The sequence below is a fragment of the Plectropomus leopardus genome, chromosome 18 (genome assembly GCF_008729295.1).
Source record: "Plectropomus leopardus isolate mb chromosome 18, YSFRI_Pleo_2.0, whole genome shotgun sequence".
NCBI lineage: Eukaryota > Metazoa > Chordata > Actinopteri > Perciformes > Serranidae > Plectropomus > Plectropomus leopardus.
In genome coordinates this window covers 16797693-16813478 of record NC_056480.1, presented here as the reverse complement: position 1 = coordinate 16813478, position 15786 = coordinate 16797693, and the positions used below count along the sequence as shown (strand labels likewise).

General features: G+C 38.2%; 1 protein-coding gene across 1 annotated transcript in view; it reads left to right on the top strand.

Moving 5' to 3' along the window:
* The window catches only part of vps50 (VPS50 EARP/GARPII complex subunit), a 133721-nt gene that overhangs the window by 61960 nt on the left and 55975 nt on the right, over positions 1-15786 (top strand). Inside the window, exons 14-17 of the mRNA XM_042506207.1 lie at positions 10442-10527; positions 10735-10829; positions 12921-13019; positions 15188-15278. Coding sequence (XP_042362141.1) covers positions 10442-10527; positions 10735-10829; positions 12921-13019; positions 15188-15278 — 371 coding nt within the window. The remainder of the gene's footprint in view (positions 1-10441; positions 10528-10734; positions 10830-12920; positions 13020-15187; positions 15279-15786) is intronic.

Genomic DNA, 15786 nt, shown 5'->3' with positions numbered 1-15786 from the left:
ACCTCTCACCTCATTGAGAAAGCAAAAAGAGCATCCCACTGAATTTAAGCTTTTGGCCACTTGATATATTGAGCTGGTCAGTGTAATGTTTCAGTAATTAATCTTGCCACATAATGGAAGGAAAGGTTGTTTCAGGAAGTATTATGAGTCAGGGTCGTACTCCTACCTGACAAAATAGATTTGCTACTGTAGCACACACCCTGTCATTTCTGATCAGCACTGATGGCTGTCAGGCACATTGGCTCCATGCGTGTGAAAGTAAATAACCACAGCCAGTTTGTGCAGCTGTTATATGTTCATACAGAGCATGGCCATGGACCCTGGAGGCGATATTGAAATGTATGGCGGCTGTCTGCTCCGCTATGATAAAGAAAAGATCAGTTTTCAGCAGTCAGAGCGAGAGTTGGCTTTCACACCTCATTTAATTTCAGAAGTAACACAGCATATGAACTAGGGAGCATGCTATGTGAAATAGCATATGGTTTACTGACCTTGGCCTGTACATATTGCAATTTATTTCTTTGATTGACCCATTTCATCTTACTTTTTTATTCATGTCAACCTCTAGCATTTTTTTCTCAGTATTAACAGCCTTCTCATATGTATATAGTAATTGGATTTATTGCAATCCCTTCAAATGCATCTCCGCTAAAGGTAAACGTCTCGGGTTGCAAGTTCCATACAACATTGCAAACAAGCCTTTTAGCACATACATGTGTATCTAAAAAAAAGAGACATTTTTTATGCTCAAACTGCACCAAATCAGCACTGAATAAAAATGTGAAAATAGCAGTGCTGCAGGCGAACCTTGCGCTTGTTGAGAGTTTTCTGTTTTGCCTGCTTTGTTATTCTATACATATTAAAACAGCTGTACAGCTTTATTTTTTTGGCGTGTATCTGTTTCTCATCGATTATTGTTACCCATTTACTTGTATTTGACTGTGTTATTATATTCTGAAATTAACAGTCATGATTTGACCCGAGGTGGAGCCAGATGCCGTGAATACTTGTGGCTCAGCCCAAACCTAGAGAGCTCCGGGGGTATACTACCCTGGGGCGCATTTTTTAGCAATTTTGCACTGTTTTCTAAGCCATTTGAAAAAGTCAAAAGCCTAAAAATCTCTACATTTTTAGAAAAATGTAATGCTACCAAGGCAAAAAAACATCCTGTCAAGTGTAACTAATTGTTTTCTCTTTGTTTCCAAAAATTGTTTGTTGTTACCATTTTTAAGTTACATGACTTAGGTAGGTTAGGAATTTGGTGCAAACAGCATTACTAATCTTGAAACCTGCTTTTGTTATACTGAATACATTTCTAGCTGACGAATCTGTGATATTTGAATCCATCCCATAATAATCTGGGCTGCTCTAATTGAAAATCAAGGATTTACAACAATGCAAAGTAATGTGGTCATCAGTACTCTGGATTGTATATCAGTCCAACAGAAGAATATTTACTAAACTATATTAGATTTTTTTAGGGAATAATGTAGTAGGATAAACAAGATGTGTATATATTTTTATCCGTGTGTTGCAAAGTTTCTCAGAGATTCGAGGCTTTGGAGGAAACATTTAGAGCTGGAGCCCCAGAAGCCACCCCTTGCTCTGCCTCTGGTTTTGACTTTTCTCTCACAAAATTTTTACAGATTTATGCAAAATCATGCACACACTGCTTGTCTGTGACTCATAGTTTGAAACCAATGGGGAGCCAAGGCCCCTGTGGGTGTTTGCCCTGTGAGTCACCAAGAACTCGTTACCCACAATGTCACCAAAGGTCAAACACCAGTTACCACCTGCAGATTGGCAAAAGGCGGCTTTCCCTATCATTTATCTTTTCCTCCCTCTCTGCGGTAACAGTCTTTAATGACCATCGATAAGGCTTTAAGTCGATAACGTGGGGAGGCTTTGTACACCCTCGCCAGGTCAACAGTGACACGAACTGCACTGACTGCAACTGTAGAGTATGGGCAATAAATGAGGATAAAGTCATGTGGAAAAACTATTGAAAAAAGGGCACAAATAGAGAGAAAAAATACCTGTTTTATGAAATATAAATGTTATGAATTCAGAAATGTTATGCAAAGCATTAACTGTATCTTTAGTGTGTTTTGTTTAAGAGAACAGTAGTACTATCACCAGAAGCCTTTTTTCAACAGATTTCGTTTTAACACTTGAGCCCAACCAGATGCTACATACAAGACCAATCATTAATCTATAAGGGAGTTTAAAATCATGATGTGACTTATTGCCTCTTAATACTGGTTGGTATTAAACCCTTTGAAACCTGATCACTTCTCTAATGCTGCTTTCAGATGACTGCTACAAGTATTTAACCCCTTAGTATCCTAAACAAATTGGTTTGATTTCTTTCAAAAACGAGAAAAATGCAATGAGCAACTTGATGAGAAATTAGTAATTTTAAAAATTGATTTTTGAAAAGCCTGGAGAAAAATTCTAGGGAAAAAAGAAAAAAATATATATACAGAAGTGGTATAACTATCATTATTACAGATTTAAAAACATGTTACAAATGCATACTAATTCTTTAAGCACTTTTTAAGAAACATCATGAATCATGTTTGCCTTGTTTGTTTGTGTTACTGTCCTTTTTTAATTTACTAATTATTATTATTATTATTATTATTATTTGTTGTTATTTTACAGGGGTTTTTTCTTATACTTTGGACAGTTTTTTTTTACCTATTAACGTGGGATATTAAGTTCTTATAGACAAGGTAACTCTCATCTTTAATTAGAGTACTTGTAGAAATATTAGTTAATACTCCATTATTAAAAAGTGTGCAGTTTTTTCTTTTTCTGTTGACACAGCCTCACTCTTTCAGCCCTCTCAGGTTTGTGTCATCAGTTAATCTCTCAGTTTAATCCCCTCACTCCCACTGGTGTCCTTGGGCTCATGAAATGAAACCCAGTTATGTCAAATTGCCATTTCACAGTGTCTTCCATGCCTTTTGTTCTTTCATCTTTTAATGAATGATGCAATTGTTTAAACCAGTTCTGTCATTAATAATGACTCAAATTGCAAGCAATGTTATTGGAGTCTCAAGGACAGTGTTTGAAAAACCTGAGTTCAGGCCATCCTTTGAAATCCCCAGACTTGTTTGATTAAACCCTACCACAGTGTCATTATGACAAATCATGACCGGTAATGGCTAAAACATGATAGTATTGTCTGCGGAGGCAATATAAAAGGATGAGAACGCATTGAGTTTAAAATGCATCATGAGTACACTCAAAGTGAAGGTCAGAATCTGAGATGAATATGAACACCATAGATTTCACTTAAATTCAAATGCCAAGAAAAAGCATGAGGTGTCACATCCATTTCTGTGCAATGATTGCAATCAGTCAGAGGGAGGGGGAGATAAACGGCCATGATATTACTAGGTGGAGAGGTGTTGTTGCTGGACAGAATTTAAATTTGATCTACTGTTTTGTGAAAGTGACTTCTTGTCCAGCAAATAATCCTGCTGGTCTGGTGCTCAAAACCTGCCTGGGTCCAGAGCTTTGAATCTGGCCACCGAGATTGAGTTGACTGAAACCTACTCATTACCTACTTGCTCTGGCCCTTGCTCTGGATAAAGTGAAGGTTGAAGCATGAAGGGAGAGAAGACAGACCTGCTGGTCTGTCCTCTCTCCTTAAATGCTCGAGTGTTAATGTCTTCTCCATTGTTGTTGTTATTCAGCACGCTTGACAATTGGTCTTTGTGATATTTGTCCTGCCCCTCCTCCACTGTGATTGGACTGCTGGGTAAAAATAACAATGACCAGCAGCTTCAGCGTTTTAATCCATAGTTGGGTATTTTTCCAGTCACTCTCTGTGACTTGAAAAAATCCCAAACATGAAGCGGATAGCGCAGAATAAACATTTAGTGCCTTGTCGTGCTACTTGTGTTTAAAGCAGAGTGTAAATGCTCGGCGCTCCCATGAAAAAGGAGTATAGAGGCCGTTGCTTGCCAATCTCTGCGGTTGACTTGCCAAAAGCTTGAAATGGCAATATTATGGCTATTGTGGCAGCCAAAGTAATGAGTTGACAATTCTGTCTGATATCAGGCAAATTAAGAGGCTGTTTCTGCACTGCAGCAGCAGGTGTGACTCTAGTGCATCTAGAGTGCAATTAGTGCATCTATTCAGGGTTTTTTAAACTTTGGGAAAACATGCTAATTATAAGTGATAGACTTCTTATCTCTTGCCAGTACAACAGAACTGTGTACACGCCTCTGCAGTTGACTAGTAAGCCTTTTTGTTTTTTTGTTAATTTTTTTCTGGTGGGGTCAAGTGCAACGTAACCGACACATCATAAAACAGAGTTCGTAAACAGTAGAAAGCAGCATGGAGGCACTACCCTTCATGCTGCTTTCTACTGCAACTTCTGCTCTACTGCTTTTCCACTCCAAAAGTGGTTACTTCTTTTTTGGCGCCGATAAATGTGGAACAATGTCCAATCTTGTGTGGAGACGGCCAGAATACGAGGCAACATATCATTGCATTGCACTTCAAAAGGGGCTAAAATTAGCGCAGCCATCCAGGTGTCATATTTCCACTATTGCCATGGCAGCCGATCAGAGCTTGAGTCGATAAATACCCTTGACTGTTGCAGAATCATTTGTAACATTTCCCATGAAATACACAAAGCCAGATGATAGTGCTGTTTGTGCTGTTTTTGTGCATTGGGAAAGGGGCCTATGAGAACTGTGCAAATTCAGAGATTGACAAGTGTTCTTGTAGAAGGAAAACAACACTTTAGTCTAAAACCACTTCTTTAGCAAGTTGGCTTGTATACAAAATAGGTTATTTAATCTTGCGATGGACAGATTTTTTTCACCTGTTTGAATAGGATATTTTATTTGAACTTGATGCTAGGCTTAAACTTCTTGTTAAGATGGACAACATTTGCAGTGGACAATTTGAGGCATGAGCTTACCCATTAAGGATGTTTAAAGGAAACCCATTGTTCTGCACTGTTGCAAGAAATAAAACTTGACATGAAATCGTCTTGAGGATTATTCTCCTCTTTGGTGTATTGAGCGCACTGTCAGAATCTATTCTAAGGCCAAATAGATCCTCTCTACTGCTAATTGTATGCCTCAGAGTACGATTAACACAGATCCTGTGGGTAAAGTCATGTTTTGCATTTGGACTGATGAAAAAGAACAATAGAGTTTAAAAAAACTAGTGAAGTGAACTACACTGCAGAGGACAGAGTTCTTCCACTTTGTTTCTCAGAGAACATCAGCGACTGGGGATGTTAACGATTAACTGATGACTGAGGAAACAGGGCGAAGAGTAAACCCTAATTTAGCATTGTCAGACTCATTATGGACAATTCAAAGAAAAGTACCAACTAATGCAGCAGAGCCAAAGATAATGTTTTTCATTCCTAACTTTCTTCTTCCTTGTCAAAACCTGTCTTTTATATTACCCAAAATGCAACTGAACTGCCAGCAGTGCAGTCAGAAATTGGGGTGTGTTATGCTAGTAGTGACTAATGTAGCCTTAAGCTGCTTCTAGCCTCAAGCAGAGATGAGGAGTGGGCTACAGAGGTCCCACGAATTTCTTTCTAGTTCCACATATCCAGATTTTTTTTTCTTTTTAGGTGCTGACTCAGATGTGTGCAGCAGAACTCCCCCAGGACCTGCAAAGACTTTGATATGTAAAATAGGTGGAGTTCCCCTTTAAGAATGTGATTGAAAACAAATATATTAGGGGTCCGAAAAAAAATTATACTGCGTAGTGTCGCAATATTTGGGGTGGCAACATTGTTTCGATTCTTGGAAGCCAAGCATCATTTTTTAAAATTATTTTAAAAATTAATATTGCAAATGTAAAAGTTTTGGTAGAGTGAAATAAATAGAACTAGATACATCTAGCTGCAGTAAAATGATTGAGACAAACTTATTAGAAAAAACAGATGTTGACAAAGTTTTCTTTGGGGACATAATTCGCAGTTTTAACAGAGGTAAGATATCTTATTAGACAATATCACATACGAACAAATATCATTGTCTCTACTTGGCAGGGTGGAGGATTCTTATTTTAAATGGGAAGAATTTCACCCATATGGTTTCCAATATTTGTACTAACTTGGATTAACCTCAACACTGCCTCCCTCCCATTATTTTTTATTTTATTTATTTTCCTTTTTTTTGTTTGTTCTTTCTCTAGATATGTCCTTTTGTTTTCTGGTTTCTTTTACCAGCTCATGTTCTTGCCGTGTGTTTTGTTGTGATTTGCTTATGCCAGTCAGCTAGTGTCCACTGCTGCTGTTCATTTGAATGTATTTTGGCTTTTAAAATTTAATAAAATATTAATAAAAAAAATAGACAATATCACAATACTCTGCATTTAGCACTTTTAAATCCCAATAATATTGTATTGTGACTCCACTATCGCAATAATATCATATCATGGGGTCATTAATGCCGTCAGTTGCATCTTTAATCTGTATGGCACACATTGGATGTAAGCGCAGTTTCGCATACCGAGATTGTCATGGCAACATATGTTGTTTCTTCAGAGTTATCTGGTAATGTATGTCATTGTGTAACACCAGGATTACCCGTCCATATATTTGCATCTCACCTGAACAACACTATACTTTTTACAGTTAAGGTGTTTTTAATTTTTAATCAGCCCATGTTGGTGAATGAAACTCTCCTCTCTTTCTGTCTGTATCACCATAAAGTAATACCATCACAGACTCAGAGGTTTCTGAGGAGCTTTGATTAATCCACGTTCACTGATCCCCGCTTGTGTCTCTTGGTTTAGGCTTTTCATGTCTTTTAACCTCTTGAGGTCCCTTTTGATAGTACGATTTTTTCCTTTTTTTCAATGCGCTCACTTTTTAACTCCTCATTCACCACATCTTGGTTATGAAGGCTTTTGTCAACTCCTCCTGCCCTCTCTTTTGTTCTTCATCATATTTATGTCATTAAATAGACACAGTGTGTGGATGTAATAAAACACATGTTCGTACTTTCTTTTAATGGATGAGCTTTTTGTTCTTCTGTGTCATTATGGGAACGCCCTCACTGCTCTAGTTTCTGACATCAAAAAAGGATGTGTTTCATATGCAGTTTACTGTTAATGGTTTTTTTATGGAATGCAATGTGTGAATACTCTATTTCTCATAAAAACAGGCAAAGTAGCAAGACTGTCTTACTCAGAAGACAAACTCAGCAGTGTACAGTTGCTTTGCTTTGACTACAGCTTGGAGATTTTTTAGACAAGCTGAGTTAAATTATGTGTTTGTGTGTTTAGGCCTTCAGGTCTTTCAACCAGCTCAATGCTTCAGAATAAGAAAACCACTCCCCATGATTCATACCCATCTCCCTTGTTTTCTCTGACGAATGTGTCTCGCCATCATCTGGTAAAAAGATTAATGAAGGGCAGTGTGTGTGATGTCAAACACAACGAGATCCACACGTCTTCTGTCAGTGACACATTTATGTTGTTTTCATTCCACTCAAACTTGGAAATTTTTACCTCTCAAATGTCTTTCTCATCAATAATCTGTTCCACTGCCTGTGATTGGCACACATAGAAATGGATTCACAGTGTGTTCACTGTAAATATAAACTCTTGTCCAATACATGAAGAGCATGCTTTTAACCAGAGGTGGAAAGAACTCTAATAACAGATGCTGCTGAAGAATTTTATCCTTTTTTTTAATAGTTTTGGTTTTGTCTACAGAACCAGGACCAGAGTTATTTGTTTCTCTCCTGCGTAGAAACTGTTGTGATTATGTTTTTGAACGAGGCGTGCTGCCTTACTGTTCAGGCATTAACCAATTATATTACATGCTCACAGCCCAAAGTGTTGTTTTGCGTTTGTTTTTGTTTTCTGTTTAAATCAATACTTACACAGACAATTGATGTTACAAGTAAAAAAAACTTAAAGCCGCAGGAGCAGCAGAGTCGCAGCACAGAGAAACAGTTGTCAGATTTTACAAGATGATGGCAGAGCATTTAGTGTCACAACGAAAAGCAAAAGTACCCATTGATAACGTTAATGAGGGAAAGGGCTTGGTTACATCGCTAAAACGCTGGAGGTGTGCAGCCTTTCGCATTTAGCTCTTCACTCAACAGCTCACTGTGGCTGCTTCTGACTGTTTTATTGCTCCAAGCAATATTTCAAAATGATCTGCTGTTACAGGATGCCAAAAATGGCTGTTTTCTTGTTTTTTAGACACATTTTTGATGGCAGTTTTTCATTTTGATAACAAAAGCAGTAGTGCTAATCTCACTGACAGTGTATATTTTGGCTACTTCACAAAAGAAGCCAACTCAAGGTTCCTACTGCTTAAGCCAAGGCAGATTTAAGACTTTTTAAGACTATTTTAATGCCACTGGGAATTAAGTTTAAGACACATTTTGTAACAACCTAAATTAAAGGACAATTTTATTTTGCTTATTGTGTGCTTATTTATCTTATTTTAATGTTTGAAAAACAACTCTTATAACAGCAGAACACATGAAAGACAATTAACATTTTATATTATCATAAAGATATCTATCTATCAAACCACAAAAACGTTGACCAGACGGATAATCCATGTCCAAGATAAGTCCCTCCATTTTTCTGTCTTCCCACTACATTAAAGGAATTTAGTGCGCAACTGACAGCCACCTGCTTGTTGACTCACAGGCTCATGGCTGCTGGCTCTCCCAGAGATCCACTTCAAACAGAGCGAGCAGCTTGAGACTGATTGAAGCAATTTTCAGCCAGAGCAAAGTATTGCAGCTACTGTGACATTGCAGCCTCTTCACCGTCTGCACCACATGGTCTCTCTTTGATGGCTGAAGAGGAAAAGAAAGCACACATGAAAGAGAGGATAGTGAGCTGATAGAGGAGGAACCACATTCATTGGAGGTGTTGGTTAAATTGTTATGTGTCGTCCAGTATTGCCCTTTTGTGTTCGAGGTCGCTGTCATTCTTCCCTCTCTTGAGGGACTCTGTGACCTCCAGCTGTCAGTTGCTGACCTACAACCACTACTGCAGAGAAAGTCTCAGTCTTTAGCTAAAATTCAGGCTGTTTACATGGTCAAACTAACAAAGGGCAAAACTGACACATGTCAGGACTGCAGATCAACTACGCCACATTTCCCCAGTCAAATTACACCCAGGGTTCTCACTTTCTTGGAAAATGTGATAAAGTCATGGAGTTTTGACATTCAAATTTTCCAGCCTGGAAATGTCGTGCAACTAGTAAAAATCATAAAAAGACTTGGAAAGACTTTGTGTGTGATATATTGAATTATATTAATGTAGCAAAACAGTGAATTTATTAAAAAACGGGTTTAAAGACAACATGACTATTATTTGGGTAGCATGTTCCCTTTGAAAATTTTGGGTGATTTTTTTTTCTTCTTCATTTTCTTTTTGTTTTTAAATTAGCGATTTTTATAGGAAACATTTTGTAGAAAAAAAAATGTTTTTATCTTCTTTTTGTTCTAATTTTATTTTATTTTTGATAATGTTTATAGAGAACCTTTTTAAAAAGATTGACTTGTTTTTTTGTTTTTTTTTTAGAAAAAAAATTTTTTTGGGAGATTTTTTTTCACTTAAATTTTTGAAGGGCTTGTTGTCTTGAAAAACACCAATATGACACCATTTATCACAACCAGAAACTGTAAGAAAAAAGATATTGTTAGGATGCTGAAAGAGAGAGGCTGAAATTGTGTTTGAACAGAATTATGTTTGAATCTTATAAGTTTAAAAACCATTTGGTAAGAAAAAAATATGTGGGTCATTGAAAAGTCATGGAAAACAATGAAATTTTGTCCATGAAAATTTGTGGGAACCCTATACATTTCTGTCTTACTGGATGTGATGTAAATGAGCAAACATAAGGTTGTTCCAGTTTTTTCCATTAAAAATGTCCCAACCTGCTTTGTGTGTCAGCAAAGAGTTAAAGTGATGTGTTGCTTGTTTAAAAAAAACAGCTTGTCCTGTTTCTGTTTTTTGAAATCTTTGCGCACCTCCACATGCTTTCAAAGCGGCAGAGGCAAGCCGTTGCTTTGGCCCCATCAGGGCTCAATAGGCTCCCTAAATGTGCCTGATACATCTGGACAATTATTTGCACTGCATCCGCCAGACTTCGCCCGATCACTATATGTTTGGAAGCAGTGTTAGAATGCACCTAAGGAATCATATTTTATCGTTATCAAAGGGATGTTTTTCATTTTCTTCTTCATCAACCATAACAATGGCCGTTTTTGACTTCAGTGCGGATTCTGATTTGGATCCTGTCACTCACTGCTCTTTGTGCAGATGTCCATTGAAATAAGTAAATTAAATCCTTTGAGTCATGCTGAAATGACACATGCAACAATAGATAAATAAAATGGATACGGGGTAATGGAATTTCATAAGTCTTGTTAAAAGTTTTAAATACCTGTGTGCTTTGTTTGAATACCCCTAGATGACGCAGCAGAGTCGGATGAGTCGGTGGTGGACCGCAGCTATGTGAAGAAGAAGCTGGAGCATGGGCTGACAAGGATCTGGCAGGTTTGAAAGAATAGTGTACTCTTTCTCTTTGCATCTCATCCTCCCTTTGTCTCATTTTTTTAATTCCACAAGCTGCCTTGTCTCTTTCTCCCTGTCTGCTCCTAGCTTTTATTTTTTATTTTTTCCCAGATTTCGTTTAACTCAGAGTTGCTCAATCCCAAGTTTTCCTCCCCACTCTCACCCTTTCTCTCTCATTTCTCTCCTCAGGATGTCCAGTTGAAAGTGAAGGCCTACATTCTGGGGACGGACATGTCAAACTTCAAATACGACGATTTCATAGTGGTACTTGATGTCATCAGCAGGTACGTGCCAGAGCAGTCAGCTTATCCCTGTTTCCACTAATTGATATACATTATCTCGCTACCACTGTCCCCCTCTTTGTCGTTTTTCCCCTTACCCTCTTTTTTACCCTTACTCACTAACTGACTGAGATTATGCAAACACACTTAGATGCAAACACAACAGGCTTCCATCCAGTAACAGTTATCACTGACTTTGTTTACATGCACATTGAAACTGAAATTACAGTCAGTATGTCCAAACACATTTAAAAACTTATACTAACTGCAAATATTCCATCGAATAGGAAATGTACATGCCCTCGTCTCATTTCTTCAGCTTTGGATCATCCGAACATTGCTCAGCTCTTTGTTACTGTATGTGGGAGTGAAGCCTGTACTTGGTTGGAACAAGTTTGTAGGTGGAGGGAGGAGACATGTTTTTTGAGCACAATCTAATATGTTATAATGTATGTTTGTTTTCAAGTTCATGTATTTATTTGTGATATCATATTCAACTGTTTGTAAATTTGAGGTCCAGTTACCCAAATCAGTACCTGAAATGGAGAAATGTACATTTAGTGGATCTTATGAGGATGCGGTTGTTTGTTCTGTGTGCATAGTGTGGTTGAAATAATCTTTTCACATTCCTGAGACAGCTGTGAGTCAGCCACCTCAAAATGTCAAAAAAGATCATTTCAGCTTGCTTACTTTACACGCAGACTTTTGAGGTCTTTTTTCACCACTGCAACTGTAACATCATGTTGTCTGTCCCTTGACTGGCAAGTTACAGTTACCAGAGCAAGTCTGTTCACATGGTGTCTCTGTGCCCCTGCTGGCTCAGCTGTCAGTCAAATGCACACAGCGATCCTCCCCCAGAGACTACGAGGCTAAAGATCATTTAGGAAATCACTTTTATATTTTTGATTGCAAAATACAAGAATTTTGTGGATAATTCATGATTCATAATTTTAGAAGGGCAAATTGAAATAGTTAATCATATTTTTCAATAACCGCATCATATTTTTAATGCAGTTGAAATGTGTGGCACTTTGCACCATTCATATCGAACATTACACATCATCCGACAAAACAGAGAGAGAGAGCGCCATTGGTTAGTTTCACGTGCTGATCCTCTTTTGTCTCTGTATCCTAATAATATGTTTTTAACCGACCAGTGATTCTAGTACCAACCAACCAGGGTAGCTGCATTTAACTGTCTAGTCAAGTAATAAAGCCCGCCCCTAATTGCCTATCAACACAAGAATGTTTGCACTTCATCAGCTGTGCGCCGTAGTATGAGTGGTGTATGCCATAGCACTGTGGACTGCTAATTTTAACAGTCTGGGTTGAGTGATTAAAATTTTGTTTGTAATCTGTAACTTTTTTTTAAAATCCAAAACCATGAAATGTAATGATTTGGTTTATTACAAAATAATGCAAATAATGTTTAGCACAAGAACAAAGTCACTCCCAGAATGTGTACAAAGATTTTTTTAAGTACAAGAGAGCAAATACGATTTGAGAGGTTTTTTTAATTATTTCTCTGTACCAAAAGAGAAAAAAGAGATTAAAAGTTTTTTTGTTTTTGTTGTTGTGGTTAAAATGTGGAACAATGTCAATATGAAATTAAAAATCTGCAACTCACTGTTGGTTTACAAAAGAATAGTTTATATCACAATTTTTGAGGGTTACATGTCTGAATTATTTATTTTTCTTCTAGAAAGGGTAGCATGAATTGATGAGAATTAAGGACAGGCTTATGTAAGCTTTTGCTTTTGCCTGAGTCTTTTCAGTCACTACTTAATACATAGACTGTTGGTTTTGTTCATACAGTTTCTGTTGTTTGTACTTACTGTATTATATGTGACTGAATAAAAGACACTGAAACCGAACTAAAACTAATGGAAAACCATAGAAGAGGGAGTCAGGCTGAGTAGAGCCATGCCGTTCCATGCAGTGAAAATTTGGCAGCAGTATTTATTTGTTTTCCTCACTCCATGTATCAGATAACTGCACCAGCCACAAATCCCTTTCTTCTTTCCCTGCTCTCTTCTTCCTTCATCATTATCTCTGCCATCATTTATTCCCTCTTCCTTCAACGCTGTCTTCCAGGTTGATGCAGGTGGGTGAGGAGTTCTGTGGCAGTAAGTCAGAGGTCCTGCAGGAGTCCATCAAACGCCAGAGTGTGAACTACTTTAAAAATTACCACAGGTAAGATGTCTCCACTGCTGCTGGATTATTACCGAGATGGTGTGACAATCAAACATCCCTTCTGTTCATTCACTGAGCTGATAGGATTGATTGTGTGTGAACAATTAGACATAGAGTGCATGGATTTGATGTGTGCATTCCTCTGATTTAATTGAAAGGAAATCATCAAGATGAAAGCGGATGAAACTGATTCAAGGGCAGTAGGTTGCGTGACAGAAAATTTCACACACAATCCCAACAGTTGGCTGCGTTGATCGCGCTGTATTCCCGGCGTAACCTTCTTCGAAGTAGTGTAAGTAGTGTAATTACAGGGTAACACTCACTGAACTGGAAGCACATTTACCTCCTGATTACGCAACCCCCTGCCAACCGCATGAATATGTATGCATTCACAGAGACAGCGCCACATCATCAGATGTGATTTGCATTGATCAGCACTGTGATTACCTGTCAAGAATCATTGATAAGATTTGTGAATGTCAGGATGCTGATAAGCTCCATTTATATGAAACAAAATAGCAAAAGGGAGACACAGAGACGTGAGGGGATAAATCCTTAGGTTAAAGGTGATTTCAGTGGGAAATATTAATGGGGCTGAAAGAGGCAGAGGTGAAAGAGAAGGGAGGAAGAGGAGGTAGACACTAGACAGCATTATGAAGGCACATTATCAACCCCTTTGCTGTGTGCATGTGCACACAGACACTCACATACTCACACATCTGCACTGTTGCCCAGGAGGCTTCTGGCGTGCATCATCTTTACATTAGGTTTGATTCATTTTCCAGTGGGGTGTCATTCCCAGAGAGATTACCCATCACTGAACTTTGACTGGCTGATGCCTGCATTTGTCTGTCAGCTGCCTGCGGGGACACACTCAGTCATCGGGGTGGGTCCATTGTTGGCCCTGTGGGTGCAAAGCAGAGAATGACATTATCAGGGTTCAGATATGATTAATATCAAAGAGCCGCGCCTTTGGTAATGTCTGTTTTTATTTTCCTAACTCATTTTCTCGATTTTATTATAATTTCAAAAGATTTGATGTCCTTTAATCCTGAATGCAAACTGTAGGGAAATGTGAAAAATGGACCGACTTCATTTCATTTTCATTCTATTCATTCAACTCAAGACCACACAACATGGAACGGAGCACAAACATTACATACAAAAATAATAGCACAATGGCAAATGGGTCTCATTAAGTACAACTGATGTTATTGAAACAAAGGCAGGACATTCTTTGAAAAATCTGACTGCAATAACACAATTAACTTAAACAAAGATTGGAATTGTAAATAATACTTTGGCAAATACTTTTCTATATAGTTGATTAAGCTTACATTCTGACATTCAAACAAAATATGATGCTTGTGCACACGATTGTCATTACAGAGGTTGCAGATTCTCTGGTTTCTGTAGACCGTTATGTCTTCCAGTGACTTTAGGAATTCTGCTGTTGTTTACCCGAAAATTACAAATAGCCTATACAGAGTTTTCATGCAACAGATACTTTTCCAGTTTAAGGTCTTGTAATTTTCGGGTAAACAACCGCAGAATGGTGTGTGTGTGTGTGTGTGTGTATACATATATATATACATACATACATATATATGTATGTATGTATGTATATATATATATATCTATATATCACATGATATCATACTTCTGAGCTCACTTTGCCACTTTTGCATATGCGAGTTATATCCCTTCTTTATTTTTGTAGCAGAGGGCTTCCCTGTCTGTCACCACTGTTTAATGTTCTCTCACTTCTCCTTCTTCAAACACCTTTAAGACAAGTCACACGGGCTGCTGTAGTGTTTGATGTCAACACTGCTCTGACATTTCACACAGAGAGACCTGATATTGACCTTACGGGTGACCGTCAGGGTGGCTGTGTTGAGCTGTGATGACAGTACAGTGGAAACATGTTACACACACCTACTCACATCACACACAAACAGACAGACGCACACACCTCTTCATTTTCACTGAGCATCAGTGACCTTTGCAGGCTTTTTTAAGTCTGTACTTGTCATCTGGACTCTCAGAACAGACGTAATCAGACCTAAACACGCAGCTGGCATGACTTCAGCAACGGACATGTTGACTTCTTCTTTTCTTTTCTTTTTTACTCCATCCCCAATCCTTTGTCTTTCTTCTCATCCCCTCAGGGCGCGACTTGAAGAGCTGAGGATGTTTCTGGAAAATGAGACATGGGAACTTTGCCCGGTCAAGTCTAACTTCAACATTGCCCAGCTCCATGTGAGTAAGAATCACACTACTGAGGCGAGAGAGTGAAGCACTGACAGTGACATTCATTTATTCTACCCTGTCACTCATCGCACACCCGCACCACTGTGAAATTTGCATAAGGATATGAAACACAGGGGATCCTGCTGCTGCTGCCATGATGTGTGTGTGTGTGTGTGTGTGTGTGTGTGTGTGTGTGTGTGTGTGTGTGTGTGTGTGTGTGTGTGTGTGTGTGTGTTTGTGTTTGTGTGTGCCAGTGTGCGAATCAACACAGGGGGAGTAGAGTTCACCGCACATTATATAACACAGATGAAGATAAAATGGCTGTTGTTCCTTATTTCCCACACTCGTAACAGTAATGAAACTTTAAATATCAGAGAAAAATGTAGATCGTGTACAACCACAACCAAGTATTGTGGTTATGTCTTGGATATATTCTATAACCAACTCAAAGAAAAGATCATTGTGCATGCAACGTGTTCAGCTCACTTCACCTTGAAGCAGATATGATAAATGGAAA